This window comes from Hippoglossus stenolepis, chromosome 10 (assembly GCF_022539355.2).
Source record: "Hippoglossus stenolepis isolate QCI-W04-F060 chromosome 10, HSTE1.2, whole genome shotgun sequence".
NCBI classification, from domain to species: Eukaryota; Metazoa; Chordata; class Actinopteri; order Pleuronectiformes; family Pleuronectidae; genus Hippoglossus; species Hippoglossus stenolepis.
In genome coordinates, this window is record NC_061492.1 from 14,382,593 (window position 1) to 14,409,377 (window position 26,785).

General features: G+C 41.2%; 3 protein-coding genes and 1 long non-coding RNA gene across 5 annotated transcripts; 2 read left to right on the top strand and 2 right to left on the bottom strand.

The window, feature by feature from the left end:
- Positions 1–804: 804 nt before the first annotated feature.
- Positions 805–7,017, bottom strand: vash1 (vasohibin 1). Its single transcript, XM_035168898.2, has 7 exons — positions 6,383–7,017; positions 5,836–5,924; positions 5,412–5,468; positions 5,016–5,090; positions 4,214–4,595; positions 3,197–3,306; positions 805–2,977 (listed from the first exon to the last, which is right to left on the bottom strand). Exons 1-7 carry the CDS (start codon positions 6,602–6,604, stop codon positions 2,905–2,907), a joined length of 1,008 nt encoding a protein of 335 aa, XP_035024789.1. The 5' UTR covers positions 6,605–7,017; the 3' UTR covers positions 805–2,904.
- LOC118116920 lies at positions 6,678–8,347 on the top strand. The gene is made up of 2 exons (XR_004697709.2): positions 6,678–6,808; positions 7,011–8,347. It is a non-coding gene; the product is annotated as an uncharacterized LOC118116920 (long non-coding RNA).
- Positions 8,348–8,947: 600 nt separating this feature from the next.
- Positions 8,948–11,312, bottom strand: fcf1 (FCF1 rRNA-processing protein). The gene is made up of 8 exons (XM_035168899.2): positions 11,163–11,312; positions 10,808–10,872; positions 10,549–10,620; positions 10,314–10,462; positions 10,126–10,198; positions 9,903–9,990; positions 9,296–9,390; positions 8,948–9,205 (listed from the first exon to the last, which is right to left on the bottom strand). Exons 1-8 carry the CDS (start codon positions 11,163–11,165, stop codon positions 9,157–9,159), a joined length of 594 nt encoding a protein of 197 aa, XP_035024790.1. The 5' UTR covers positions 11,166–11,312; the 3' UTR covers positions 8,948–9,156.
- Positions 11,215–24,528, top strand: arel1 (apoptosis resistant E3 ubiquitin protein ligase 1). Of its 2 annotated transcripts, XM_047341751.1 has the most exons (23): positions 11,215–11,315; positions 11,726–11,896; positions 12,183–12,411; positions 12,882–13,050; positions 14,454–14,674; positions 15,196–15,267; positions 15,552–15,778; positions 15,939–16,176; positions 16,284–16,453; positions 16,612–16,792; positions 16,931–17,175; positions 17,289–17,366; positions 17,456–17,597; positions 17,685–17,806; positions 17,919–17,994; positions 18,644–18,753; positions 18,861–19,040; positions 19,348–19,473; positions 20,464–20,593; positions 20,704–20,762; positions 20,853–20,942; positions 21,034–21,209; positions 22,196–24,528. In XM_047341751.1, exons 3-23 carry the CDS (start codon positions 12,264–12,266, stop codon positions 22,296–22,298), a joined length of 3,063 nt encoding a protein of 1,020 aa, XP_047197707.1. In that variant the 5' UTR covers positions 11,215–11,315; positions 11,726–11,896; positions 12,183–12,263; the 3' UTR covers positions 22,299–24,528. The 2 variants fall into 2 exon arrangements, with proteins under 2 accessions (XP_047197707.1, XP_047197708.1); XM_047341752.1 differs by lacking the exon at positions 11,215–11,315 and having other exon boundaries at positions 11,322–11,896.
- Positions 24,529–26,785: the final 2,257 nt, after the last annotated feature.

Below are 26,785 nucleotides of genomic sequence, written 5' to 3' on the forward strand. Positions count from 1 at the left end.
GATCTCTGACCATGAGAGTAAAGCACAAGCTGCCAATACACTACCACAGTGTTTTATGTAAGCACAGCAAACACTAAGACAATATGAGGAATGGAATGATAATGACATCCATCTTTTGTAAGCATGGGCTTTCAATTTGATCCATATTCTGAGCTCAGGTACTTATTGCAAGTATCCAACTTAGTCTCAGTGTTTAAATTCACTGAGGCCGACACTTCCTTTTATAGACTTGTTGGCATTCCGTTTCTTTTATATAAACATAACATGGGTAGTGTTTGGAGATCTCTCTGTCTGCTCATCATCTGCTGCTGTGCCAAACGCTGCTCTTCAGCTGAGGACACCCTGTGCTTACTTCCAAATATCGGTTGACAGAAAACCGGCGCCGTTCCCTGCCTGACACCCAAACATCTAATTACAGGGTTTATGCAGGGTCTTAAAAACTTTAAAATTGTATTAGTTGAACTTAAGGCCACAAAAAGTTTAAATATGTCCAATTATTGTGTACTCGGTCTTAAATATATTTAGTTAGCTCTGAATTATGTAAACATGGAACTGTTAACTGAAAGTGGTACAATCAGCTTGGCTTTAAAGAAAGACTGGATACGATTATGGGCAAGTGTAAGTAGTTCTGGGACTCTGATATTCCTTCATATCTGTCGCACTTGAAATTGATCTTAAATTGAAATCATTATGGTCTTAAAAAGTCACACATTGAACTTTTTGGAATTGGCAGAAATCCTGTATAACATACATACCACTTTATTTGTGGATTATAAATGGCAAAGTAATTGAATACATAACCACTTTGTGTTGCCTCAATCCTGGTGACACTTTATTGTGATCCTGTAAATCTTTTTGTACAAAACAGTCGTTTTATAGAATATTAAACCGAAAATGGACAACACCCACTGTACAAATAAAAATGTTGTGGCAACATATTCCGAACAATGCGTCTTAAATATCAAGTGGTTTACTGGTGAACACAGAAGGAAGTATAAAATAAGACCATTACCTAGTTTTAAAAAATTTACAAAATCCAGATAAAAGTGTCGTAAACAAACTTCACACCTTTGCTGGAATGGAAGTCTGTTGCTTGGATACCACTTAAGGCAAGTGAAATATTGGATAAAGTCGCTACAAATGAAAGAAACAATGATAAGCAGTAGTAGTACGTATATAAATGACTCAATAAATCACAGCTGTATGAAATGCAAATGAAGTCGGTCAGTGTTCCCATCAGTCACCTTGATAATAGACCATATTGACGTGTTTTCCTCTGACATCACGCTCAGGGTGGGAAGCTCAATAACTGTTTAACAGAATGTCGTATTGCTGTGATCCAGGTTTATAAGTCATCCAAACAGAGAATCTGACTATTTTCATTGCTTGCATAACTAATCAGTAGTTAAAGTAGATGGTAGATACAATGGAGGGACATGGGACCATTTACTGTTAGAATGATACAGTGATACAATGGGGAAAGACATTTAAATCCTCAAATATCAATGCACCTCTGGGACACAATTATTTAAGCCTAAAAGTAAAATCCACTGGAATCGAGCTTGAAATGCTAACTGTTCAACCCATTGATAAAGTGCTTGAAACAAACTTTTGTGTTGCTATAAACTGTTTGAACATTACACAGAAACATGTTCCTGTGAGCAGAATGTGACATAATGTTACTGACTTAACCAGAATATTTCTAAGTTCTGCTGAAAAGACACGACAGTTAGCGTGACATCGCTCGCTTGATTTCATCCAGCACATTTTCATTACAGTCTTAAATGAACGTGTCCAAGATGTGCTTTGATATTTAAATATATGATGTCTAATGTCAGCTGATCAGATGTCAGCTGATCAGATATGTCGTTTAACCTTCAAGCATGATCCCATTGGTCTCCACATGTTAATTAATTGTCTTTTCAGTTGCTGATCAGTAAGAAAACAGTAAAAATTAACAGTTTATATATTCTCTGTGTTTATATGACTTATAAACCTGGATCACAGCAGTACAACATTATTCCGTTCATAACAGCATTTTAGCTTCACGCCCCGAGTGTGCGTCAGAGGAAAATGGCCGCCGTGTATGGTCCATTTCGTTCTTTGAAAGATTTTATATTCATCGAACTGTCTCATATTTTCCAATATTTCAATATACTTGGGTATATAATCATAATTCAACTCCATATTCAGTCAACATCTGTGGGTACTTAGCATGCTAAACGTGCTGGCATTTGGGTGTTAACTGTCGCACAGTTGGATGAGCACAGATTATACTGCTTTGTGTTTAATGAGGTGATAACAATAATGGATCGGATATAAAAAAGGGTTTCTCTTCTCTTTGAGTTGTCAATACAAGGCACGAGGGTCGTGGTTCACTACACAAGCGTTTGCTGCCCAGCACAGCCTAAGTGGATTTAAAATTACATTACATGTATTTGCACACTTACAGTACGACGATACGAATCGCAGACAAGCCTCTAAGAGCTTTTGTTGAACATAACAACACCACAAAAATCTATGATATGTCCGGTAGCACATTTACAGAGTGGTAGTCTCAGCTGGCTTCAGGGAAGCGTCCTAGTACACATTGTTCACAGTCAGCAAAACTGCACAAATCTAAAAATGACAAATTACTGATCCTTTGACCCCTTCTTTTATAATTTGGGAGCATAGCCAGCACCAATTACTATGCACAGTAGCTGCTCCACAAAATCCCCTAATGACATAGACATGGGGAAGCAGAATGAGGCGTCTGTTTTGGGAGGAAAAGTTGCTGGTGACCTATTACACACTGCATCCTGTGAATAGGCCCATGTGTACAAAGAACTGAGCCCTGGAGTAAATCACCGGCCCCATGAAACAAGTCTGTTTGCTCTCAACAGCAAACTGAATCCTCTTTCTTCAGACTCGAATCTGGTACCCGTTCATGTCTGTAGACGGTTTTTGCTCCAAGACCTTCTTCTCTCCAGAGGGACTGCAACATCAAACACAATATAGACAAGACAATGAGTTTTATTCACCTTAGAGGGAAGCTGTGACTAATTCACAAGCTACTTCTCCTTTTGGCTTGGAGATCATGAGACGTCTGAAGTCCAAATATGTCCCGGTGACTACAAAGATTTCATATCAGTAGTTATTGCGCCTGTATTTTTAGTGAAGCGCTAAAAGACCCAGAGCACATGATTAGTCATACCGTCTCTCAACACGGCTGATCCTGCGTATGGGGCTGCTTGGTCCTCTGAGGGGTGAACCCATGCTGTTTCTCCTGTCTTTGGTTGGAGATGGAGGTACAGGCTTTCCTAACTGTGAAAACACAAACACAACATTTTAGTCACTTTAAAACACCACTCCACTACGCTGAAGTACGCACAGTACTGACAGTCAATGGCGGAAATCTGTCTAGTGTCTTTAACGTGATTGTGTCGAGCGCTCGGTATAAAAGATCAACCTATTGATGGAATAAGTCAGCCACGCAAGAAGAAGAGCAGAGTCCAGCCATCACATTAGTTTTATTATCCGCAGCATCAAGGCTGCCTTCATTATGTTAGCATGAGAGGTGATGAGAGAGAAATCGCTCCTCAAATAGCAGATCAGCTCGTTGTCTGAAACAGAATGTCAAAGGAAATGTAATCAGCAGTTAGGAAGGCCGGTCCATCTGCTGAGGGCAAATTACATTTCTCATCATTGTCTTAAGTCCCATGAAGGCTCCATTAACTTGTGTCCGCTGCAAAGTGGAGCTTCAGAAAGAAATGTAAAGCAAAAGCTTAACATCCTAGCTTAACACCTAATGTTTAGATTGAAATGAATCCAGATCTGCTATTTGCTTCTGCACTGGCATCCACAATGGAAACTCTTCTACCAAACTGTTAATTACCTTTTTGTTTTTTTACACATTTTTACAATTTCCCAGTGATTAATGTGTGGAAAAAGACAGACATATTAAGGCGGTTACATCTATCAAGGGGACTGATATCTATAAATTTGGGCAATTCTTCATAAAAATCTGGATCTACCGGATTTACATGTGGCTTAATAAGGGGGATAGGATTTTTTCAGCTGCTGCCCGGTAACAAATAGTTACTCAATAGTTTTACAACTATGTCCAAAACCAATATGATGGATTTGGAGTGAATTAAAGGGGACTGTAGGGCCTTGGCTGAGGTGTGCGCTCTACTGTCTAGTTCTAACTCTTTTCCCCACTGTGCTGTACCTTCAGGCTCATGTCCCGAGTGTGTCTCTCCAGCTCCTTCCGCAGCTCGTCCTTGGTCAGCTTGTCTACATCGAGTATTGAGTGTTTCCACTCTATCTGCGCCACGCTGTGGGGGTTGTGGGACACGTACTGGCCGATCTTGACCTTGTGGAGCGTGTGCCAGTAGCCCTTGTAGGCTCCGTCGAAGTCCTGCACTAAGTCCATCAGACTGCGGAACTTCAGGGGCTTGAACATGAGGTCCTCCCTGCGGCTCGTGCCCAGCGCACCAAAACGTCCCCTACTGTGAAGTCCCAGCACAATGTGGCGGAAGTGGTTCCCTGAGAACTGAGACTTAAAGCTGAGGGGGAAGCGCTCCACACCCGGCATGTTGTTGGTGAGGTAACTGAAGGTGGGTCAAGGAAATAGTAGGATACACAAATAAAATCTTAAGATGCTGTGAAAACTCCAATAGGACATTATAATTAGAAAATGCCGCTTACATGACAGTGTCTTATTCAGATTATTGTCTTAATGCAATTAATATCAAAATATTGGTGTCCATGGAAACACAGTCAGTAAAAAATGGCAAAAAATCCTGTTTAAAGCAGATTCAGCTCATTTTGTCAAACCTGTTGTTAGCATACTGCTTATGTGTTATTCCCCTAGATCAGGTTCAGGTGAATAGAATAGATTAGACATTTTATATTTTTTAAGTTCTAAGCCTTCAGCCTAGACAGTCACTTTAAATTGTACACACACAACAACACAATTTAAAGACATCACAGCATCTGAAATGTCACAATATGATCCGTTGTAAGGATACATCCCCAGAATCACCGCCTCCAGACATTTGATTGGCAGAGCCTCGCGGGTCATCTCCTTAGCGATGTCCATCAACCTGTGCAGAAAAGTTTATACAAAAGAATAATAAGACTCCAGTGCACTGGTGATTGCAGTGCAAATGATGTGGACACAGTATTATTGATTTAACGCAGCCAAACAATTTTTTTCCCCCCATGAGCCAGGGAAGATAAAATCTGTGCAACTAAATCTAATAAAGTGAGGCCAGGGGAAAGCTCCAGGCCTCGGCTGATTGACGCTAGTTCCTGCTCACAAAGCCCAGGAGTAAACCTGAGATACAGCTGAGCCCCGTGCACCAGCCATCAGCATCAAGGGCGAAACCATGAGAAAATCGACAAACACCGTCAGCGGGACTTACGCGGTAAGAGAGCGGCTCTTCTTGATTTCAAAAAACTGTGTTCCTGTGTGATTGTACCTGTAGGACACGGTTAAGGTTACATTACTACAGAGCATCGTGAAGCTGCCTTGGATAAGAGAGACATCTGCTGCGTTCAGCGAGGAGAGGAGAAAGAAACTTGAAGTGCTTTGTGATATTCATAGGTTGTTGGTTAATTATGGATGAACGCTCTGACTGAAAATCAAGCTTTTGCTTAATATAGAATATTGTATCAACAGTGGCCTACTTTCTGATGTGTGGCCCATATCTATCACAATGTGCTCAAACAGACGGTCAAGGGAATTAATAAATGGTAGTGATTATCAGTGTGAGAAATGGCTTTTCAACTCTAAATAACATATTATAAAAAACATTAAAAATACACAGTTTGGGTTCCAAAGGATACTGTAAATCCCTGATGTATTTCTGTATGGCTTCCAGGTGTTGTGGGACAGCGGTGGTAGGTTGGTATGTAGGCACACTCGGTACTGGAATCTGTGGGACAGAGGAGCCAAACAACTGCAGACATGATACAATCCCAATATTCACTGCAGCCGGAGAATGTCGTCTTGTTTGACCGCTACTAGGAATAATCAATCTGCTCGTAACACCACTCTCGTGAGAAATGACTGAAAGGGATCATTCTTCTGTCTTAAAGACAGCTTGTGTATTCACAGTGCAGGACGGACTGGACAAAACATGGAAATGGTAGGAAAACCATCACAAAAAGAAATATCAGTCATTTACAGTGGATTATTTATAGTGTATTTAGAGGCACATGGTTCTCTGTATTACTGAGAGTCATGTGGAACTGTATGGGCACACTGCAACTCAACATTTCCCTTTAGCATATGGGTGTAAATTGTTTTCCCCACTAATTTGGTCGGTGTGAAGAGCAGAGTTTCTCCTGTCGTGTAAAATCAACAGCAGCTTCGCGTGCTCCAACACTTTACCTTGGGCAGGTCGGTGGCATCCCGGATCTCCCTCCCCAGAGCTTCGCTACTGGGGTGGATCCGAGCCACATGGCGCCACATCCTCTCCCAGGTCTCCTCATCCACCGGGAGCCCTCCCCTGTTCACGTAGAAGGGCACCCCGCCATCCCTCAGCTCTTCTTCGCCCTCGTCCTCCTGCTCCTCGTCCCTCTCCTCCACCGAGCCCACCGTGGCCTTCAGCATCTCTCCAACACACAGGTCCTGGCACACAGCTGTCCTGGACTGGACCCTTTTCTTCACTGGGTGTTAATCTGCCTGCAGGTTTGAGTAGGTCCCAACAACAGATGGCCAACTCATGACATCCAGCAGCTCTGTGGCCCCACTGTCTCACACAGTCAATGCAGTGAAGGGGAAGGAGATCAGAGCTCACCTCTGTGGCTGAAGCAGGTAAATATGAAACAATGATTTAAAGTAGATTGGTCCTTTTGGAATCAAAGGCTGACTTTGCATTACCTGTGAAATACTTTGGTCCAATATGTTAAAAGGCAACAGATCCTCTTTTGATCAGCTATTGATATAAATGAATAGATAGAGACATTAAGCTTGTTACAGGGAGGAAACGGTGAATGTTCATCTTAATGTCCGACAGCGTGACGCTATCAGTCTCTAAGAGGATCGACTCTGCAGACAACAAAGTCCTGGATATCTCTAATCCCTTGGATCCGTTAGAGGTCATTCACACGGCACATCCCGCAAATCACTGCCCGGCACAACCCGCAGCACGACACCCCCCTGTCCGTCCAGCTCATGTCCCGGTTCACCGCGGTGTTTCCCTCCTGGTCAGCCGCTCCATTGTTCATTAGCTGCTCCTCTTCTCGGCTCCAGCGGCTGCGCCTCGGATCCACGGCTCAGACACTCCCAGAGCCGCGTGTACTGCGCATGCGCCGTGCTCACAGGACGTGCTCACGCGTGACTGATGCTGCATTCAGGCGCTGCTCTGCTTCCAGCTCCACATCATAGAAAGGAGCCTCACATCCATACATATGAAGTGCTAAGAAAATAAACCTCCTATTCGTGTTTGGAAAAGAGAAGCAGAATCTTATACCAGCTCATAGTCTCCCTGCGATAATAGAAAAGCAGTAAAAACATTCAGTCTTTGCACCAAATGTATTATATTATTTCAATATATCTATTTTTTTTATTATATCTGTTTACTTTATCACTCTGTATTTGTTAATGTGAACCTTTATTATTGTACAGTATTTATCTGTTTTTGTCTTTTTTTTATGTTTATGTGCTTTAAATGGTTTTGTCAATTTGTCAATAAAGTTTGCTGCTTGCAATGGGAATATATATATATATATATATATATTGAATTGAATAAATAAGTAATCAGGAGCCTTATTCAAGCAGCATAGACAAGTCCAATAAAGAAAAAAGTTCCAGGGTATTTCCGTAGAACATTTGTGTCTATTCTTTCATCCGTTGATATGGGGCTTGATTTATAAATTGTTACATCTGAATAAAGGAGTTCAAACAAAATCAGGATATACCTAGAAAAAATCTAGGTTTTTGTCCTTCATACGTACTCTAGCTTTAATCAACATCCCACTCATAGGTTTTGTCCTTATTTCTCTGGATCGAGCTGAAGACCAAAATTCTTCTCAGTGAGAAGTATTCAAAAATATGAGCCTGTCATGGTGAAATCAGAAAGTGATATTTTTTTTGTGAGGACCATCCAGAAACAGTCCCAGCTTTTTCTGGCACTGTCCCAACCGATTCTGGCAAGACTTTCGTTTTCAATGTTTGCCATTGACAATGTTTTCAAAGACTGTTTTGTGAACTTATTCGTCCTTTTGTACATTATCTATCCATAAATGCTAATTTAGTCATACAAATAATTTTGTTCAAGATGTTGAACAATATATAAATCAGATTACTAAATCTTATGACAACAAAGCTATCAAGCCCATAACATGTCATTTTTAAAAATATCTGTGTAATGTTACAAACCCAATCTTCTAATGTCTTGTTTTCATGCTATTAAAGAATTGAGAAAAATAATGTGCTGGTCTTGAGGTGTCAAACTTAGAACCACTTGTATCTCTATATTCACACAATCAAATTTTTTTTTTTATTATCAACAACAGCAGTAACCCATTTTCAACTAATCCTTATGTGTTGGATGAAGAAAGACATTTTATTTCAAATATAAAAAAAATGTAAACTACAGGTAAGAAAAACATGTTAATTTACATGAAAAGGTATTGTATGTAATATCAGGTAAAATGGCCACGTGCTCTGTTCATGTCACATACAAATCAACTAATAATCAGTTCAACTAGTTTTACAATTTCCTCTGCGCATTGTTTAACATAAGCACAAGAAATACATAATTTCCGACGTTGCATTCGTGAACTAAATCTTCGGAGAAGACAGAAGCTTTACAAATCTGCACAACAGTAGTGACCTAAAGCTCCTGGAGGTTTCCTTTCTCATAATAAATTAGCATCTCTGCTCATATAGAAATGTTACTCTAAACATTTGGGGGGTTGGGGAAAAAAACCCTCAAGACTGACGAGGGCATGCATTGAAACTTCATTTATTCAAAACAAAATGTTTTATATGGTCATGGTACAAAGTAATGTTCATGTACTTTAAACACACCCCATCCCATTCTAACCAAATCAAACTTCAAAACCTATAATTGTATTTGTATACATTTACATGAAAAAGGAAAATATTATTACACAGGAAACCAGTTCATTTACTGGTCCACCTCAACTGTAGAGATATTAAAATCTTGGAGCACCATAATCATCAGGCATCCGTTCAATATTAAACCTGTATTTAAAAAGAGAGGGAGGTACAAGTGAGAAAGTTGGTTTCAACACACACACAAACAAAAAGCTAATATATATGTATGTGGTGTACCTGTGGTTTGAGATGTACATGATAGGAACTCCAGGGATCTTCCTGACTCTTCTCTTTAGATCTCTGTCCACAGTGGCCAGGATGTAACACTTGTGCTGTGGAAATATTGTTCTGCAAGTTATAAAGTGCTGTGAAACAAGTATTCACACCCGGCTCCTTATTTTGTGTGCACTACACATAGCTCTACAGTGAAGCAACAGCACAAAACACAAAGTTAAAGATCCTTCAAATTTGATGATATGAGATTGTGGCGACCATCATAGTTAGTAATTAATGGGAAACACTGGAGTGACATATACTCAGTCATTAATTTATTATCCAGGTGGTAAACTTGACTTTGAACAAGGTGCACAAGTTAAAAGACAACAGAGTAGTACAGTATAAAAAATAAGAAAAATGTATTCTCCCAACAGTAGACTTGTCAGTATTTTGGAATTGATTAATATACCATACTGTACTGTGTTATTCACTTATTACTTTTGTGCCAGTATGTTTTACTGCTGTTATTTCTCATATCAGTTATGCATGCCATTACTCATATTGTAGAGTGAATCACTCAGTAAACATTGATACATAAAGCAACAACTGTCCTTTAAACTGTTATTACCTGTGTTATCCTTTGGACCAAGCAGTCGTCGGCGTAAGTTCCCTTGTGTGCACATGGCAGGCGCTCAAACCTCGGATCCTTGGCTATCCTGCAAAAACCAACCAAAGCAAAAGATGTTCATCGTAAAAATTAATTTGATTAATTGATGACGGAAACAGAATAGAAGAGGACAGAAATTACATCGTTAATCTCCCAGTGCTATTTTTAATCAAGGATCTTGTACCTGAGTGCAACTCTATACTTCATTCCAAGCTTTTCAATCTCAGCCATCACACAGTCTGTGATATATGGGATACCTGAGTAGATTGAAGAGCAAAATAACAAGTGTTGTTATTTAACTATAATATGCTGTGAATCATCATGAAAATAAGATCATCACCTTCATTACTACTTGCAACTGGAGGTACTTACATTTGGCATAGAGACAATCCATCATCGACTGAACAATGTCCAGTTTGGCCTTGATGGAGAAGTTAATGAAATTGGTGTCGACTAGTACGTGGTACGGTGGACCGAGCTGAGTGTTGTACTGGAAGAACAAGCATGATGGGTACTTGGCCCTGCACAAAGAGTTTAAACAAATCAAGGTAAGGAGCCATTATCCACAAGATATCAACTGATTCAAGCATCTGTGTCACCAACTCACACTTCTCTCTCCTTCAGCTCTGAGGGATCCTTCTTCTTTATCTCTTTTGCTTTGGATCGATCTTTCTCTTTTCTAAAAAATAAACAAACAAACAAGGGCTCATAAGGCTTTGATTCACATTCGATGTTGACATTTTACAATTGCTTCATTCCTCTGGATAACGTGTGTTAATGGTGGATTAAAAGACTTCCTAGTGATGAGGAGCTGGTGCCGTTGGCTCAACAACAGAGACAAGTTATTAAAACAAAGCAGAACTCACATTCTGTTGTCTTTCATATTGATCATCCGCTTCATGGCAGCGAACTTCTTTGTTTTCTGTTTCCCCTGCGTAAAAACAACAAATAAAGCTTTTTAAAACATGAACCACAATCAACAGTTCGTAGTATACATTGTTAAAGCAGGAGAACAACTGGTTACAACAGCGGTATTCGTGTATTGTCGCTGACGCTGTATGTGTACGTACAGTTTAGGCTAGGCTAGCGAACATAGCTGAGTAGTTTACCTTCCAAAATAGCTTCATCTACTCATTCATAATACATAAATAATACACATCACAGGACATACGTTATAAAGACAGCAGTGGATTGGCTGCCAAATCGTTACAGCAAACCTACCATGGTTTAAATTTGAGAAACAATCCTCATTCGCTTAGTAACAGCTAGCGTCCCTTCCCCTCGTGTGTCGCTGCGCTCACTGCTGACGCAATCAAAAGTCGACACCACTTCTCTGTTTTTTCCGGCTGCTATGCTAATGTGCAGCAGACGAAGGTAGACACTGTGTTCAATAGCAATGGTTTAGTGCAGTTTTATATTGACAGCTTTGCTTTGCGTGCCTGTGCTACTGCAGGCACCGTCTTGTTAACACGCTGCGATGTGGACTTTGATAACGACGAGACTCGGCGACGAGCCTTCTGTAGTGTCGCGCTGACATTGTTGGCTAACTTGGTTAGCTGTTAGCATCGTTCTCTAGTCAAGTACATGCCGCTTTAGCCGTTTTTCATGCTAACCATGCTAGCAGACATTGGAGTCAGCTTCTAGCTTCACCGAGCGCTCCAGGCGTCAACAGACTTGGGACAGTTGTTGTTGTTGCATTGTCGGATCATTTTTGAAACGTCAGTCGAGCAAATATTCAGTGAACCTTCCGGTGTGTTATTCAGCTCTGTGGTTGTTCATGACAGGGGCAGCAGCGGGGGACATTTGTAAGCGTTTTGACACCTGAGCGAGCACCTCCACAAAGCTCAGCAGCAGCATCATCAGCAGCATCTGGGCTCCTTGGATGGGATCGATTCATGTACTTACTCTCTAACTGACCTGGGTTCTTGGACTGTGACAGCGAAGCAGAAGGCGGGGTGAGTGTTATGACCATTCTTCGGCCAAGTTGTTCATGCATATTTCAGTGATGTGGATTACATGTAATGCTATTCTTCCCATCAGCCAACACTTTTCCGGGGCGACACTTAAATATTCATGCTTTCTTGGCAGAGCAGTTTACAGTTGAAGCTGCGAGGCTCACTCATTTCCCATCTGCTTGACCAGAGTTCCTCAGTAGGCTCCGTGTCTTGGAGGCTACAGCACTTTATTCTGTATCTCCTTCATTTAGCAACTTGGGCACTTTTTGTCTTGTATTTATCGCAGGACACGTGAGTAGCTCCCTGCTGCATGGCACTTTTTCCTTTGAGCACGGAGGGGTCTGCGTGAAGGCTGAAAGATGGTCTGATGGACCGCCGCTTCTTCCTGACCCTTCTCTTCTGCTCTGTGTCGTGGATCTTCTTCTGGGAGGTGCGCTGGAAGAAAGGAAAGGAAAGTCAGGTTGAGGAATGGCTCCGAGGACATCACCTCTCTCAATACAGGCACTTGTTTGAAGGTCAGTGGGTTGTCAGTGTTTCATGTGATATTATCTTTACAGCGCAAAAGTTTGGTTGATGGTGAGATCACATGGTGTCAGTAATATGCAAAAGGAAACTTTTTAAAGTTAAACAGTTTGTGGTTAATTGTTTCTCTAACTCTAGGCTTATCCACCACATATCCTAGTTTATGCAGAAATGCTAAGGATCAGTGTCATGTGAGCTAAATTTGAGCTAGTTTTATGCAACAAGATCGAATTTCTTACTGCTTTGACCATAGTCATTTTTTGGGGGTTAGAAATTATAAATATTCTGGTTTATGAGATGCAAGTGGCATGTACAGACAATCAGCACAGTCTTAAATACTCATTATAATAGACTTTCATGAATATTTTTGCCTGTGTTGTGGCATTGCTGTGGCATTACTGTTGCTGATTTGCTGGCCGGTATGTGCGTGGGGATTTTGATGTGCTGTTTATGTGTCATCCAGATGTACAGACTCTAGAGGAACTGAGTCTGAGTGTACTGAGTCGCCTGGAAGAGGTGGTGAAGGAACAGCAGAGCTGGAGGGAAATTGCAGAGGCCCACATCCAGCTGCTCCGAGACTTTGCCTTCCAAGAGTGGCTTTGCTCCCAGAACCTGGAGCACTACTACCATTCGTAAGCAATGAAAAGTCTTAGCTTCAGCATTTAAACCAATCTGGCAGCCGTAAGCAGCCTTCCTCCTTCAGATGCAATTATCTTTTGGCATGTTATATTTGTATATGGCATTTGTGTTTTTCCTGGCATGGATTTTAAAGTTTTTTTCAATGTCTTGAGTAGGTTAGGTAATTGTGGTCCTTGTTAACAAAGGTTATGTATATGTATGTCCACTTGAGGGCAGCCTAACCATGTTTGCTGACACAGTGTTTCATAGGGACACTGCAGTAAAAACTATTCTTTAGATGCTGCTATTGTGAGACCCTGTAGCAATGCAGGTGTGTGTGTCTGTGACTGTCTGTGTGTGAAGTGAGTGTGAGTGTGTGTTTGTTGGATGCTCTCTTGAGTCAGAACTGGCAATGATGAGAAGTTATTGCTTTATCATAAAATTCTTGTTTATTAATCCTGCCTACGTTTGACAAAAATGAATAAGTCTTTTGTTTGTAAAGATGGTAAAGGTCAGTAGTGTTTCTAAAGCACAAAGAATCTTCTTTTTTAGGGAAAAGTGGGCAACATTTGTAAAGGGCTGCAGTGTTACATAACTGAAGGTCATTGCTGATTTTTAATTCACTGTATTTTAAACTTTTTTAAATCGTGGCTGAGTTTCTATTCACAGACTAACTGTGAAGTAACTAAATCTGTTATTTAGAGAAATTATGTAAGGAAGAGTAAGTTGATGAAAAGATACAATTTATATACATGTAGATTTTTAAAAATCTTTTCATAGAGAATATCTTCATTATAACAATAATGAAGAAAAAGTGACCTGTAAAGTGATATTAATATGTTGCACGTTATAAGATAGAGACAGCTATGTTAGATACTTTTTACAGCGTTGAGGTTTTTATATTTTTTTATTTTCTGTGTGTTTTTAAGTCAGTTGAATTGTGTGTTAATTCCACTGGAGGATTTTCATTTTATTTCCCTAATTATTTAGTTATATTGGTTGCTCCCATATTTTTGGCCACACTTTGACCAGTCAGTTGCATCATGAGCACAGCCCATGTTAACAGGTCAAATGAACAATGTTGCAACAGTAGTTTTACGATAAGATTATGTTTTGGTTATAACTATTTATCTACTGAGCATTATCTTCTGCTAACCACTTTAAACTCATGTGTTTTTGTAAGGCCACTTGATCTCACCAAAGTATTTAGCTGATAAGAGCAAAGTTACTTTAATGCAGAGTTTCACAACAACTGTTTGTTTAGTGTTTGGGGCAAACTGTTTTACTCAAGAGGGTAACACTTAGCTGTGATGCCAGGATTTTATTTTTTAAGGCTGTGCTAGTGCAGGCAGTGCTGCCACTCCTGTCAATTATCTAATGTCATACAGTATATTTTCACTTTTGTTTTCCTCTGCAGACTGAAGACCTTGGGTTGTATGAATCTGGATGATCTGTCTCAGTTTGATAGTCAACTGCAGCTGTCTCTAGCTGCCTGGGGCTACTACTACGAAGACTACATCAAGTTGTCCACAGGCATCAAGATCCTCAGGAACTCCAGGGGCAGTCGAGACCAGGACTACGAGATCCGGCTGGTGCACAACCTCGCTCTGCGGCGTCTGAATGAGAGGTGGTCAATCGGTGAGACTCTTTTCCCTCCTCAGAATGGTGTTAGTTTGGGGTTGGTTGCCATAGCTACAGCTGTGGTATTTAATAGATATTATAAGACATAAACATATTGTACTGTTGCTAAGTAGTTTTCACAAAAGTTGTTGCCTCAAAAGACACAGATCTTTTGAATGTATCTCTTGTTGTACAGCTCCACAACTGTTCTTGTATTTTTCTGTCCTTTTCTCTCATAAAAAACGACATTATTCACTCATATTGAAATAAATGAATGAATGTTATCTTATATCATTACTATTGCCCAACTGTAACCCTTGTTACACTGTTGTTCTTTCAAAGGGTGTAAATCACACCATATCTTGGCATTTTATGCTGCTAGGGTTGAACATTCATAAAATGATGTCATAAAAGAAAGAACATCCATAAAAAAATTACACCACTGCAGGGTAGGATGTGTGTATTGTCTGCATTTTATATTTACATTTGTATTTTGATTCCTTATTAATTGTTTATATGTTCAATGGCTGTCATTCTAGCGGGAGCTCTCATATTTGGCTGTACTGTGGCACTCTGCTTCCTGATAAGGGACCTCATGTTTTACGTGATTGGTGAGTTAAACATTTTAAGTGGAACTGATACGTTCGTTCCTGGAATTGTCGCTACACGATTCATTTTCACTTTCACTTCAAGAACATATTTAATCTGTGACGTGTTACAAGCAGGTTTTACAAATAGCCTTGTCATATCTTATAGCCTGAAGATTTATTATTATTATTATTATTATTATTGACGGGACCAAAAGTTTTGGTCCCGTCAATAATTTCTCAATTTACCAGTGAATCCACTAATTTCCAACAAATGGTTTCTTACACTTATTCCCTTCTCATGGCAGGTGGAATTACTGTTTCCATCATAGCATTTGTCTTTACTATCAAGTTCCTCTGTGAGCTTGCAGCGAGGGTTGTCAGCTTCCTTCAGAATGAGGATCCAGGGCGACGTGGAGACCGTAGCATCTATGACTATGTCCGGGGAAACTACCTGGACCCACGTTCCTGCAAGGTGTCATGGGACTGGAAGGAGCCACAGGAAGTGGGACAGATTATGAGCTTCAGAGTTCAGGTGATGATCGATTCCTAATGTGTCTAAACTAAAGATGTTCTTGTTTCTAGTAGTGTAATGATAATCACATTTCTTGTGGATGCAGCAGTGTCAAGAATATTTAGTTGGTAGCACTGTCTTCTGAAAGGTAAAACGGACCTTTGTGCGTTTGTCTACTCAGCTGTTCTATAAAAATGGCCAGCCCTTTCCAGCCCATCGACCTGTGGGACTCAGGGTCAACATCACCCATATTGAATTGGCTCTGGACATCCCGGTTACACAAGAGGTTCTGCAAGAGCCAGAGTCCAATGTAGTCAAAATGGCCTTCACAGTGCGCAAGGCTGGACGCTATGAGGTTGCGGTCAAGCTGGGCGGCCTCAATGTGGCTTATAGCCCTTATTACAAGATATTCCAACCAGGTATGACTTCTGTATAAGAGCCAGCCTGTATTTTGCTTTCTTTAACTATTGATTAGACACATTTGTATTGGTGGTTTACTACTTCTCTTTTCTTTTATTCACTTTAGGTACAGTTGTCCCATCCAAAACAAAGATAGCCTACCACTTCTCCACCCTGGTCCTGATAAACGGCCAGCAGCACACTCTGCAGATCGAGCCCAGGGATGAGTATGGAAACCCCACCAGTAACTCCACGTCTCTCACAGATGAAGCCAACTACAGCGTCCACGTGCACTCTGTAAGGGGACAACCCCATTTCTGTTATCCAGTATACTGTAATTTTAAAGAGTTATTCCTTAAGTGTAACTGTAAAAATGAGCCAGAATCTCTCCTCACTGGCTTTACAGCAGAACAGGTTCTTACCGGTATTTCCCAAACTTCTCCCTGTTCTTCCAGCTGGGCACAGTGGATGACGACAGTCTGGAGGGGTTCTACAGTAAATCAGTTACACTCAACAAGCAGCAGTGCCAGGTTATGCTGAGACTGACCCTGAGGAAGACGGGGTGTTTCAGGGCCCGCATCTCCTACAAGGACCAGCAGCTCAGCAACGGGGAATTTGACATTATTGTTCTCAGTGGTGAGCAGGTTTTACTCGTGAAGCAAAATACACTACTTTATAACCAGAAACTCTGCACTTAAAACTTAAATGCATTTATGTAGATATAGTTTCATTTAGCCTGTTTTCAAATCGAATACTCGTTTAATCTCATTGCAGAGAATGAGAAGGCCTGTGTGGAAAAGAATGTGTCCACTCCGGGCATAAGTATCTACTTTGAAGCGTACCTTTACAGCAGTGGGAACTACAGCAGTTCATCGTGGCAGTTACCAGCCTCCTCTTTGCTGGCTCCCCAGCGGAGGCCCTCTATGGGAGAAGAGGAGGACGAGCATGACTCTCCTGTGGAGGGACAACCAGAGAAAGTCAAGAAACCAAAAAAGGTCTACTGTTACATATCACCAAAGGTGAGTGTCCAGCGTTTACTGGTAGAACTTGGGAGTTGTGAACATAAGAAAACGAGAGAGATGTTTCTGTGATAATTTAAGGTGAATTTAACTTGGACTTTTATGTCAATCAGCAACTATCCGTGAAGGAGTTCTACCTGAAAATAATTCCGTGGCGCCTTTTCACCTTTCGAGTATGTCCAGGAACGAAGGTAAGCGAGACGTATGAGAGCGTATACTGGAAAATCAGCCTCTTTAATTTGTTTGACAAGCTCCCTGTAATCTTCTCCTCTCTTCTCAGTTTACCTATCATGGTCCTGATCCCGTTCACAAGTATCTAACCCTAGTGGTGGATGATGGGATACAGCCTCCTGTGGAGCTCAGCTGCAAAGACAGGAACATCATGGCTGCCACCTTCATTCGCTTCCTGCACAAGAACATTGGTATGTTTCAGTCCAGACTCTGGCTGCCTTTAATAAAAACTGTCTTTTGTGGATACAGTCGCAGTAATTTGATGGTTTTGTCTGCAGGTGGCTCTGAGACGTTCCAAGACAAAGTGAACTTCTTTCAACGTGAACTCAGACACATCCACTCCAAGAGACCTCGCACCAAGACCTGCCTAAAAATCACTCGACACTCTATTCTAGATTCAGTGAGTGCTGCGCTCCTGCGTTATGAAGCTCTTTCATGATATGTGCATTATGAAAATAGGCAGATAATCGTAACTCTCATTCATTTGTCCCTCTTCTCTTTCTGCTGCTCAGTCCCTGAAGGCTACAAGGAACTTCTCAGTGTCAGACTGGAGTAAGAACTTTGAGGTCGTGTTTCAGGACGAGGAAGGTAAACAAAACCTCTGAGTATAATGGAGTGAGCTTCAGCTTGTGTTAAGTGACTTCTTATCCAGTAGTGAGAATTTTATAGATCTGACTGTTGCAGCAACTTTTTTTTCTTTACCTTAAAACAGCGGCTTCAAAGTTTAGTTTGAAAGAACTTTAATTCCCTTTCTTCTCCCCTAATTCCTGTTCTTGCTCAATGTAACTTTGATGAGAGGGTACGATCTCCTGTCGCAGCTTCAATTGTCAGAATCAGGCCCAGTGAGACCACGAGTAATGCTGAACTGTAGATCAGTTAAAAAGGCTTAGAGGTCATTCAAAAGTGTTTATGATATTCAGGAAAATAAGGAAACTTTTAATATTAAAAAAATTCTAAACAGAGTTTTGTGTATTTGTTACAGCGGCCGCTCTCCTGGTTTAAAAAAGGGGGGGGAGGAATCATGGGTAATTTGTTCAGGTTTGTTTCAGTTCAGTGCGACTACGCAGTCAAAGCTCCAGTCAAAACATTGATAGACTTAGTATATTTGGCTGCAGGGGGTGCTGTTGCTCAGTAATAGTTACCTAGTGTTGCTTTAAAACCCAACCTGATGCAAGTTGCTGAAACCGTCATTAATTAAAATGACCACATTGTTAAAGTGTTTGACATGTGTCTTCAGCTCTGGACTGGGGGGGACCTCGCAGGGAGTGGTTTGAGCTGATTTGCAAGACCCTCTTTGACACGTCCAACCAGCTGTTCACCCGTTTCAGCGACAATAACCAGGGTCTTGTAAGTTTTATCCACCCCCACCTTGTAACAACTCAGTGTTTTTTACCTCCTCTTTAACTACATACACTACATGATTGAACCTAAGAGAATAAACATTTATTTTGCAGGTCCACCCAAATGCAGAAAGGTCGCCCCACCTACGTCTGAAGATGTATGAGTTTGCGGGTCGTGTTGTTGGGAAGTGCCTGTATGAGTCTGCCCTGGGTGGAGCGTACAAACAGCTGGTGCGAGCTCGCTTTACGCGCTCCTTCCTGGCCCAGATCATTGGCCTTAGGATGAACTACAAGGTATGGAACAGGCTCCAACAGAAAAAACCAAGTCCTCAGAAGTTGGATGATCATGTTTTTTTATTGTTTACCCTCTAGTCTGTCTCATCACTTGAATATTCCTCTCAAAGCCAAGAAACCTGATTTGTTTCTTGTCATTATTTATTTTATGGAGAACATGCCGCCGTGTTTTGCCGTTGATCCAACTTCCTCCGATTTCAAAGCGGAGAACTAAAGTCGACCCAATCATCTTTTTTATTCAGATGAAATGTCATGTTTATTTTATAACGTCATTGCCCTGCGTTTCCCTTTTATTTCCCGCACACAGTACTTTGAGACCGACGACCAGGAGTTCTACAAAACTAAAGTCTGCTTCATCCTAAACAATGACGTGAGTGAAATGGACCTGGTGTTCGCGGAGGAGAAGTACAGCAAGTCCGGACAGCTGGAGAAGGTGAGGCAACACTTTTGGAGAGGACCCTCCCCCTTTTATCCCTGATGTCATTTCACAAGATAGGAGCAATAAACCAAGCAAAAGGAACCACATTGCTTGTTTGGCAAGCATCTTGTTTTTCTTAAGGGGGAGTGGTGAGTTTACATTAAGTTTTTAAACCTTTTCAAACTTTGTTACTCAGTTATCCAGTCCCACACAATAACGGCTTGTGTAACTCTCCGTGCTGAAACAGAGTTCAACCTCCTCCTTTTAATTCGATGCATATGTTACTGTTTTTTTAAACATTGATTAAAACTCGAGTTCGTAGGATTTATGATGATCTACTGGCAGAAACTTAATCTAATTTTCATAATTATGTTTTCATTAGTGTGTAATCACCTAAAACTAAGAATTATTGTGTTTTCTTTAGTTTAGATTGAGCTCTTTATTTCTACATTGGGAGCAGGTCCTCGTCCACAGAGCCCATATGGCCTTGTTTCTCCATTAGCTTCTAATGGACGAACCAAATGCTGGCTCTCATTTTTATGTTACCTGAAAGTCAGCGTTGGTTTCTCCGACATGGAACGGGGAGAATAAAGCCTAGTTAACACAAAACCATTTTTAGCCAGATTTTCCAGTCGCTGATGAATTTTGGAGGTTGTTGACAAAACTCGGAGGCCAATCTGCGAGCTAGATATCTAGACGAGTCGGCCACAGCTACAGCCAGCTGGAGCACAGGATGGAGTGGGGGTGGTGAAGGTTCAAGTCGTAATGATGCGCCCACTGATTTCTTTTTTACACGGCACATGTAATCAGGGAAATCAAGCAATAGCCTTGCAGGTCAGGGACAGGGTAACAGTAACTCAGTGCAGCTTAAATGAACTGCATCATGCTCAGACAGAAAAAATTGAATTGCTGGATGTCTCTGCCATCTTTATCAGTTTTAATGCATCATGTTGTTTTGTTCTTTCATATTTGTATCTGTTAATTTGACCACATTTCCTCCTGCAGGTGGTGGAGCTGATATCAGGGGGAGCTCAGATTGCAGTCAACAATGAAAACAAGATGCATTATCTCAACCTGCTGGCTCAGTACAGACTGGCCAGCCAGGTGAGAGATGAAGTGGAACATTTCCTGAAAGGTATTGGAAGTCACCCAGCTGCAGTCTGACATTTTATTCTCCAATTCCTCTTAATTTGAAGTCCTCTGGTGCTGTGAGTGTAATTAATGTAATTTCCTGATCAATTGCAGGCTTGAATGAACTGGTTCCAGAAAACCTGCTAGCCATATTTGATGAGAATGAGTTGGAGGTATGTTTGTTGATGTTTATAATGAAATCATGTTAATCTTTTTACTCCAGTGGGTAATTCCTTTTTTCCCCCTTTTTTAAATCTCTTCAGCTCTTGATGTGTGGCACCGGTGATATAAACGTGCAGGACTTCAAAGCCCACGCTGTGATTGTCGGAGGATCGTGGCACTTCAGAGAGAAAGTATGTCACGGAAACTCTCTGTCCTCCTGCTATTGTTACATCAGGCCGCTGATCAAGATGTCTGAGCTTGTTGATGTTTCTCTTGCGACAGGTGATGAAGTGGTTCTGGGCTGTCGTGTCCAGCTTCACTCAGGAGGAGCTGGCTCGTCTGCTGCAGTTCACCACTGGCTCATCTCAGCTCCCCCCCGGGGGATTCAACACTCTGTGTCCCTCCTTCCAGATCATCGCCGCCCCCACACACAGCACCTTGCCCACTGCACACACCTGGTGAGTAGGAAAGTGCACGCCGATGTGGCTGTTTGACATATCTGGTGTTGTTCTGTCAATCTTGATGTTTACATATCTCATTAAATAACCAAACCCAACAGTGTGTTAGTCGGTCTTACATCAGTTTTTGAAAGCTCAGCCTTTTCTTTAACTCTCAGTCCCATGCCAAAGGTATGAAGATGTAAGTCTTTAAAATACTGCACACATACATCATACAAAAGCTCAGATTAATAGTTTTTCAGGGGTTCCACAGGGTCTTATGAAGTTTAAAATTTAACAATACAAGTTTAGGCCTTAAATAAGTCTTGATTGTGAATTATAATATTATGTACTAGGTCTTAAGCATGTGTTGGTAGGTCTTAATTATGTAAACGTTCCTTTAAATCTTCTTTCTAAATAAATGTTTTGGCAGTATGCATTGTTTTGTAATGTCTCAGTGTGTTGTAGTTCCTTCTCAACAATACAGATATTAGCACTCCCACTGTAATAAAACTATAAACATGACCAATGTTTAGCTGATGTAAGTCTTCACACAAACATCCCGGTCAGAATTTATTGGTGCACTCAGTTTGGCTTTGGGAAAGACTTACTGACCAACTGTCTCTGCCTGTAGTTTGTGAGATAACATGGTGTTACGAGGATTATTCTCTCCTACTTAACTTTATCCTCAGTTCAGAAGTAAATAATCCAGGGGCTCTGATATTCCCTCAAATCTGTTTTACTTGACATAGGTCTTTTCATTCATTATGGTCTTAAAAAGACTTAGATTGAACTTTCTTAAAACATGGAGAAACCCTGTTTTTGGATATTGGAGCTTTATGGCACAGATTCTTATCACGCAACCAAATTGTTACGATGAAGTCATTGTTGGTTTTTAGTCTGTTTCATTTGACACATTCAATTTCACGTAGCATTCTGTATAAATGCTACATACATGCTTCATGAGAATTAAAAAATGAGCTGACTCTGTGTGCTCTGTGTTTTAGTTTTAACCAGCTGTGCCTCCCGACCTACGATTCCTACGAGGAGCTGCACAAGATGCTGAAGCTGGCCATCAGTGAGGGCAGTGAGGGCTTCGGCATGCTCTGACTCCTCCACCACCGGCACTGTGGCTCCACTCCTGCAAGAGGACACCAGCACTACCCGCTCCAGTGCACCACTCCTCTGCATTCACCTGCATTTAACAGTCAGGCTTCACAGCAAAGACTCCCTATAAATACTCTCTCAGGATGAGAGGGCATCGCAGAAAGCTGAACTGGAATCAGGACTTCTATGAACTCTAATGCTACTGTATGTATAATAAAATATCTCTGTTTTTTTGTAATGAAAAAAAAGGATTTCTTGGACTGCTGTAAAAGGCGAGATTTGGTCTGGTTTTATTTCTTAAAGGCTAAAGGTTTGCTAAGTTTTATATGTTTGAAAGGCAAACGATGCAGAGCAAAGGCCTTGAATATTAACTGTATATTCGCTTCTTTTGCAATTTGCGAACTGAGGAACACTTAAGTGCAACCGCAGCCCACATGTGATGTGGGTGACGCGTGCATCTACAGCACTTTGGCCTTAATCGATCAGGGACTGATGTTTGTATGTAAATATCCAATATCACTCTTTTATGTCGATACTTGTACATACTATCGTGTATACATACCTTTTTCATCTTGTTACTTTTTCATTTGACGTTTGGGGCGAGGGTGGGGGGACTTCTTTATCATTGCACGTTTTGATGGGTTGAACGTTAATATCATTTCTATAAGCTTTTTTTTTTTTTCCCCGATAGAGATGAGAGGGTTTTAAAAGGAGCCAAGTAATTACTATTGTTTATACATGTTTTTTAACTTATTGTGTCTTTGGGAAGAAAGTATTTGTGTTGACCCATACTGTCGAAAGCGGTAAATGTTTTTGTTAATTTTTTTATAACCTGCCTTATTCATGCCCTTTGCCTCTGATTGTATCCAGGGAGCTCTGTAGGTGAGAGAAGCATAGTCAACAGTAATAGATAATAGTTAAGATATTTCTACTACATTTCCCCCCCCCCCCCCACACACACTGTGGGTTCACTGTGGATGTGAGTGTTGGTTGGATGTTAGGGGAGAGCTCATATATAACAAATGTTGTTATATGCTTTTTACTTTCCAGTTCGCAGCCTTTTCATGGGTTTACCTCAGAAACTCCTACTCCACCTATGCATCCTCTGACACAGGTGTATATGTGTTCACTGCACGTACATATACGTCAGAGCATGAAGTTTGTTCTTAGTTGCCTCCTTCCAACACCCCCAACTTCACAAGCTTCAGCCATATTAACCAACATCCTCAGTAAACTGCAGCGTTGTATATCTTTGGGGAATATTGTTTTCCATTATATTATTGTGAAGCTATTTATTTTTGATGCTGTCAGCATCGTCTATATCCTGAGCCAACAGAATCGCTTTCCTGTTTTTATTTCTGTTCGTAATTGTGTAGCTGTCCCAGAGTTTACATGTTCATTAGCCATTTTATTATAGTGTGTGCTGCCAGTCGGATTGTGAAGGAAAAATCCGTGTTTAGACTCCGAAGCGAAAAAGAAAATGCGGATGATTAATTGCTCTCAGCAGTGTTTGAATATGTTAACTTTCCCCACAGAGCACTCGGCTTTCAGCTCCACTCCTCACATTGTTCTCACAGTTGGCAAGAAAAAGTTTGACTCTGCCACCAAGAGATTTAACTTCAGGAAAGGCAGCCATGTCACATTTTGACTGCAGGTGTTAGTTACTACTGGTTGGGATTATTTGCATTGACTCGGCACAGCAAGTGCAGTGGGATTTGGTGAGCCTTAGCATTAGTCGGGCTTTAACAGTGTTAAGAGGTTTGTCAGAGGGTTTGTGGATTTGTGTGTTTTGGGTTGTGCAATGTTGACCTGACGTGCTGAGGAGAGCAGTGGAAATCTTTCATTTTCAGCACCAATGCCTGATATCACACTTCTCTGTAGTAAATGTAACACGTGTTAGTTGACGTTCCCTTAGATGACATGACCATTGTAAACAGATAAGGAGGTCTGTCCTGTAGTTTTATGTTGTATACTGTTTTGATTTTCATGAGCTTACGACTCTGGTTCAATTTCGGAAGGTTTCTGGGTTAGTTCGCCCGAGTGTGACTTTTAGCAATGTAGATATTGTGAAATATTTGCCTACTTGACTTTGAAGCTGGGGTTAATTTTTCCCCCTTTTCTTTTTCTTTTTTTTAATAGAAAGCCCCTGCTGATGAATGTTTGAGGTTCTCTGCTCTGCAGGTCCTTTTGTTTATGGGAATAAAAAATGATGGACTGGATTCTTATCATCTTATCTCACTTTTTCCTGCGTCATCTTTGGATTGTGTTGGACAGTGTGGACCAGAGGTGATTACAAACCCTGCCAAAGCTGGATGTTTGAACTCAGGAGTTGGCTTGTGGTGGTGACCTTATAGGGCAAACAATTCCTTAACGTTGGTCTGAAGATTGTGAAGAACCTGGAGAAGAGCCCATCGATGAACCCAACATAATGTAAATGTCAAATGAAGAAGCTATAGCACTAAAGCAACACAATGTAACTGAGAAACAGCGCCCTCTGCAGCCACGCGTGTAATTCTGTTGGACTCCGTGTCTGAGTGATGAAGGAGTTTTCATTTAGAGAAAAACAAAGCATTGGTTGACCATGGCACTGACTCAGAATGTTCTGCCTGAACCTGTCGAAGTCAGAGAGCAAACTCTGCAAATTGTTTTCTCGATTACAGTTACAAGTAAAAAATCAAGTACATAGCCCAGACAGTGCGACCTGACCCGAACCTGAATATCATTTCATTTCTGTCCCAACCTGTCTCGGTTGTGTATCCTCACTTTACTCTGTCTGTGTAGTTCCAGTCACTGAACTGAAACACAACTGAACAGTGGATATTTCCCATGATCCACTGGTTCCTGAACCAGAAGAGCTGCCGCTGTAACAAATTCACCAAACTGTTCAGAACTCTTGATATTTTAAATGTTTCCTCACTGTATATCAGAGATAAGAATCAGAATCAGAATCAGAAGTATTTATTGCCAAGTAGGTTTACACCTACCTGGAATTTGCCTTGGTATATAGGGTAAACACTGTTTTTTAAGGACTTTTAAGTATTGTAGGTGATCTACAGTTCAGCATTACTCTTGCACTTGCTGGGTATGATTCTGGAAAATTATGATATGACAGTTACCCACAGGGGATCGTACCTGCTCACCAAAGTTACATAGAACAGACTTTCAGGGTGAGGAGTGGGAATGAAAACGGCACCATTCTCTCTATTCCAAGTCAGTGAACCAGCAAACTCATTTTGAAGCGGCTGTTTCAAGATACAAAAGTTGCATTGTCTTGCTTCAAGTCTCTAGTTCTTCTATCTTCTTAAAACAAACAGGCACACCTCAAAGTTTTCAGCCAAGAACAGGTCACATATTTGGCATTAAAAATAAAAGACAAAAGGTCTAGGAATGCTCGATCCGAACAGCTCGTGCATTTTATTGTGTAGTAACCCATCATTTCACTCCCCGGGACAGAACATTCTGTAGACCTCAGTTATTTCTGAATAATATTTGATTTTAATGACACGTCTTTATGTCTTTGCTGTTCATTAGACTATTTTAAAAGCACATGAACACATAAAACATTTGCTGATCAGCCAGCAGACTTGTTTCAGACACAGGGGGGCAGTGTCTCCACATGGGACAGGAGTGGAGGACAACCTGCCTGGCCTGCTGTCCTGCACCCTCGGGGGCAGGAGGAGGACAGCGGCAGTAAAAGATGATGAGGGGGCTTTCCTCTCCTCTGCCGACCCCTCACACTTAAAATCTTTAACGCAGATCGAATCCTCTCCATTAGAGACGTTTCTCATTCTCCCCACACACATCCAACATACCTCATGAGACATGAAAATAAACAAGGTTCATTCAAAGCTGCTGCTGTCACGTCAGCTGGAGGCTTAATGAAATCAATCTTTTGAGAGCTCTTCCGCGTGTGGAATGTGATCATACGTAACTGCTGAAAGTCAAATGGAAAACAAGGGATGCCTCTGCTTTCCTCTTGTACTACTACTGGCGGCCATATCAGGATAAGATGTGATAGCAACACTCTCTGGGATGATAAGGGACTCCATGAGTACAAAATCATTTTTAATTGCTTTGCTTGAAGGCCCCAAGGCCACTCAGCACTACACCCACATGTTCCTGGCGTGTCTCCTCACACTGTGGTCTGAACACTATCAGGAGCAGGCAGAAAGGCATCTTGAAGTACTTGGAGTCAGGAGTCCAGTTATTTGGTCTTGGCATGCACCTGTGGATTTGCATAATGGTCTCTCTCGAATTTCCCCCAGGAATGCTCGCTAAAGAGGGACCACAAATCAGAAAGTCATCCTCTGGCGCTCGCTAAGAATAATGTACCATGTTGGAACGGTTCTCCTTCCCCAGAGAACCTGTGGGAGATCTCTCAGCAACAGCACTATGTGCATTTTTGTAAATTCATCTGATGATACTAATTCTCTGGGAAAACATGTTTCTCTGACAAATTTTCCATGTACTCTTCCATAAACATCTCCAGA

What these genes read in the sequence shown, in the direction of transcription:
- vash1 (XM_035168898.2), bottom strand. Translation starts at nt 6,604, where the DNA reads ATGCTGAAGGCCACGGTGGGCTCGGTGGAGGAGAGGGACGAGGAGCAG. An exon ending in AAGAGCCGCTCTCTTACCGC is followed by an intron (nt 5,091 to 5,411) that starts GTAAGTCCCGCT and finishes TTTTCTGCACAG; the next exon opens with GTTGATGGACATCGCTAAGG. An exon ending in ATCAGCCGTGTTGAGAGACG is followed by an intron (nt 2,978 to 3,196) that starts GTATGACTAATC and finishes TTGATGTTGCAG; the next exon opens with TCCCTCTGGAGAGAAGAAGG.
- fcf1 (XM_035168899.2), bottom strand. An exon ending in AAGTATAGAGTTGCACTCAG is followed by an intron (nt 9,991 to 10,125) that starts GTACAAGATCCT and finishes TGGTTTTTGCAG; the next exon opens with GATAGCCAAGGATCCGAGGT. An exon ending in ATGTACATCTCAAACCACAG is followed by an intron (nt 9,206 to 9,295) that starts GTACACCACATA and finishes TTTTAAATACAG; the next exon opens with GTTTAATATTGAACGGATGC.
- arel1 (XM_047341751.1), top strand. Translation starts at nt 12,264, where the DNA reads ATGGACCGCCGCTTCTTCCTGACCCTTCTCTTCTGCTCTGTGTCGTGG. An exon ending in ACTGTTACATATCACCAAAG is followed by an intron (nt 17,176 to 17,288) that starts GTGAGTGTCCAG and finishes TATGTCAATCAG; the next exon opens with CAACTATCCGTGAAGGAGTT. An exon ending in CGTGGCACTTCAGAGAGAAA is followed by an intron (nt 20,943 to 21,033) that starts GTATGTCACGGA and finishes CTCTTGCGACAG; the next exon opens with GTGATGAAGTGGTTCTGGGC.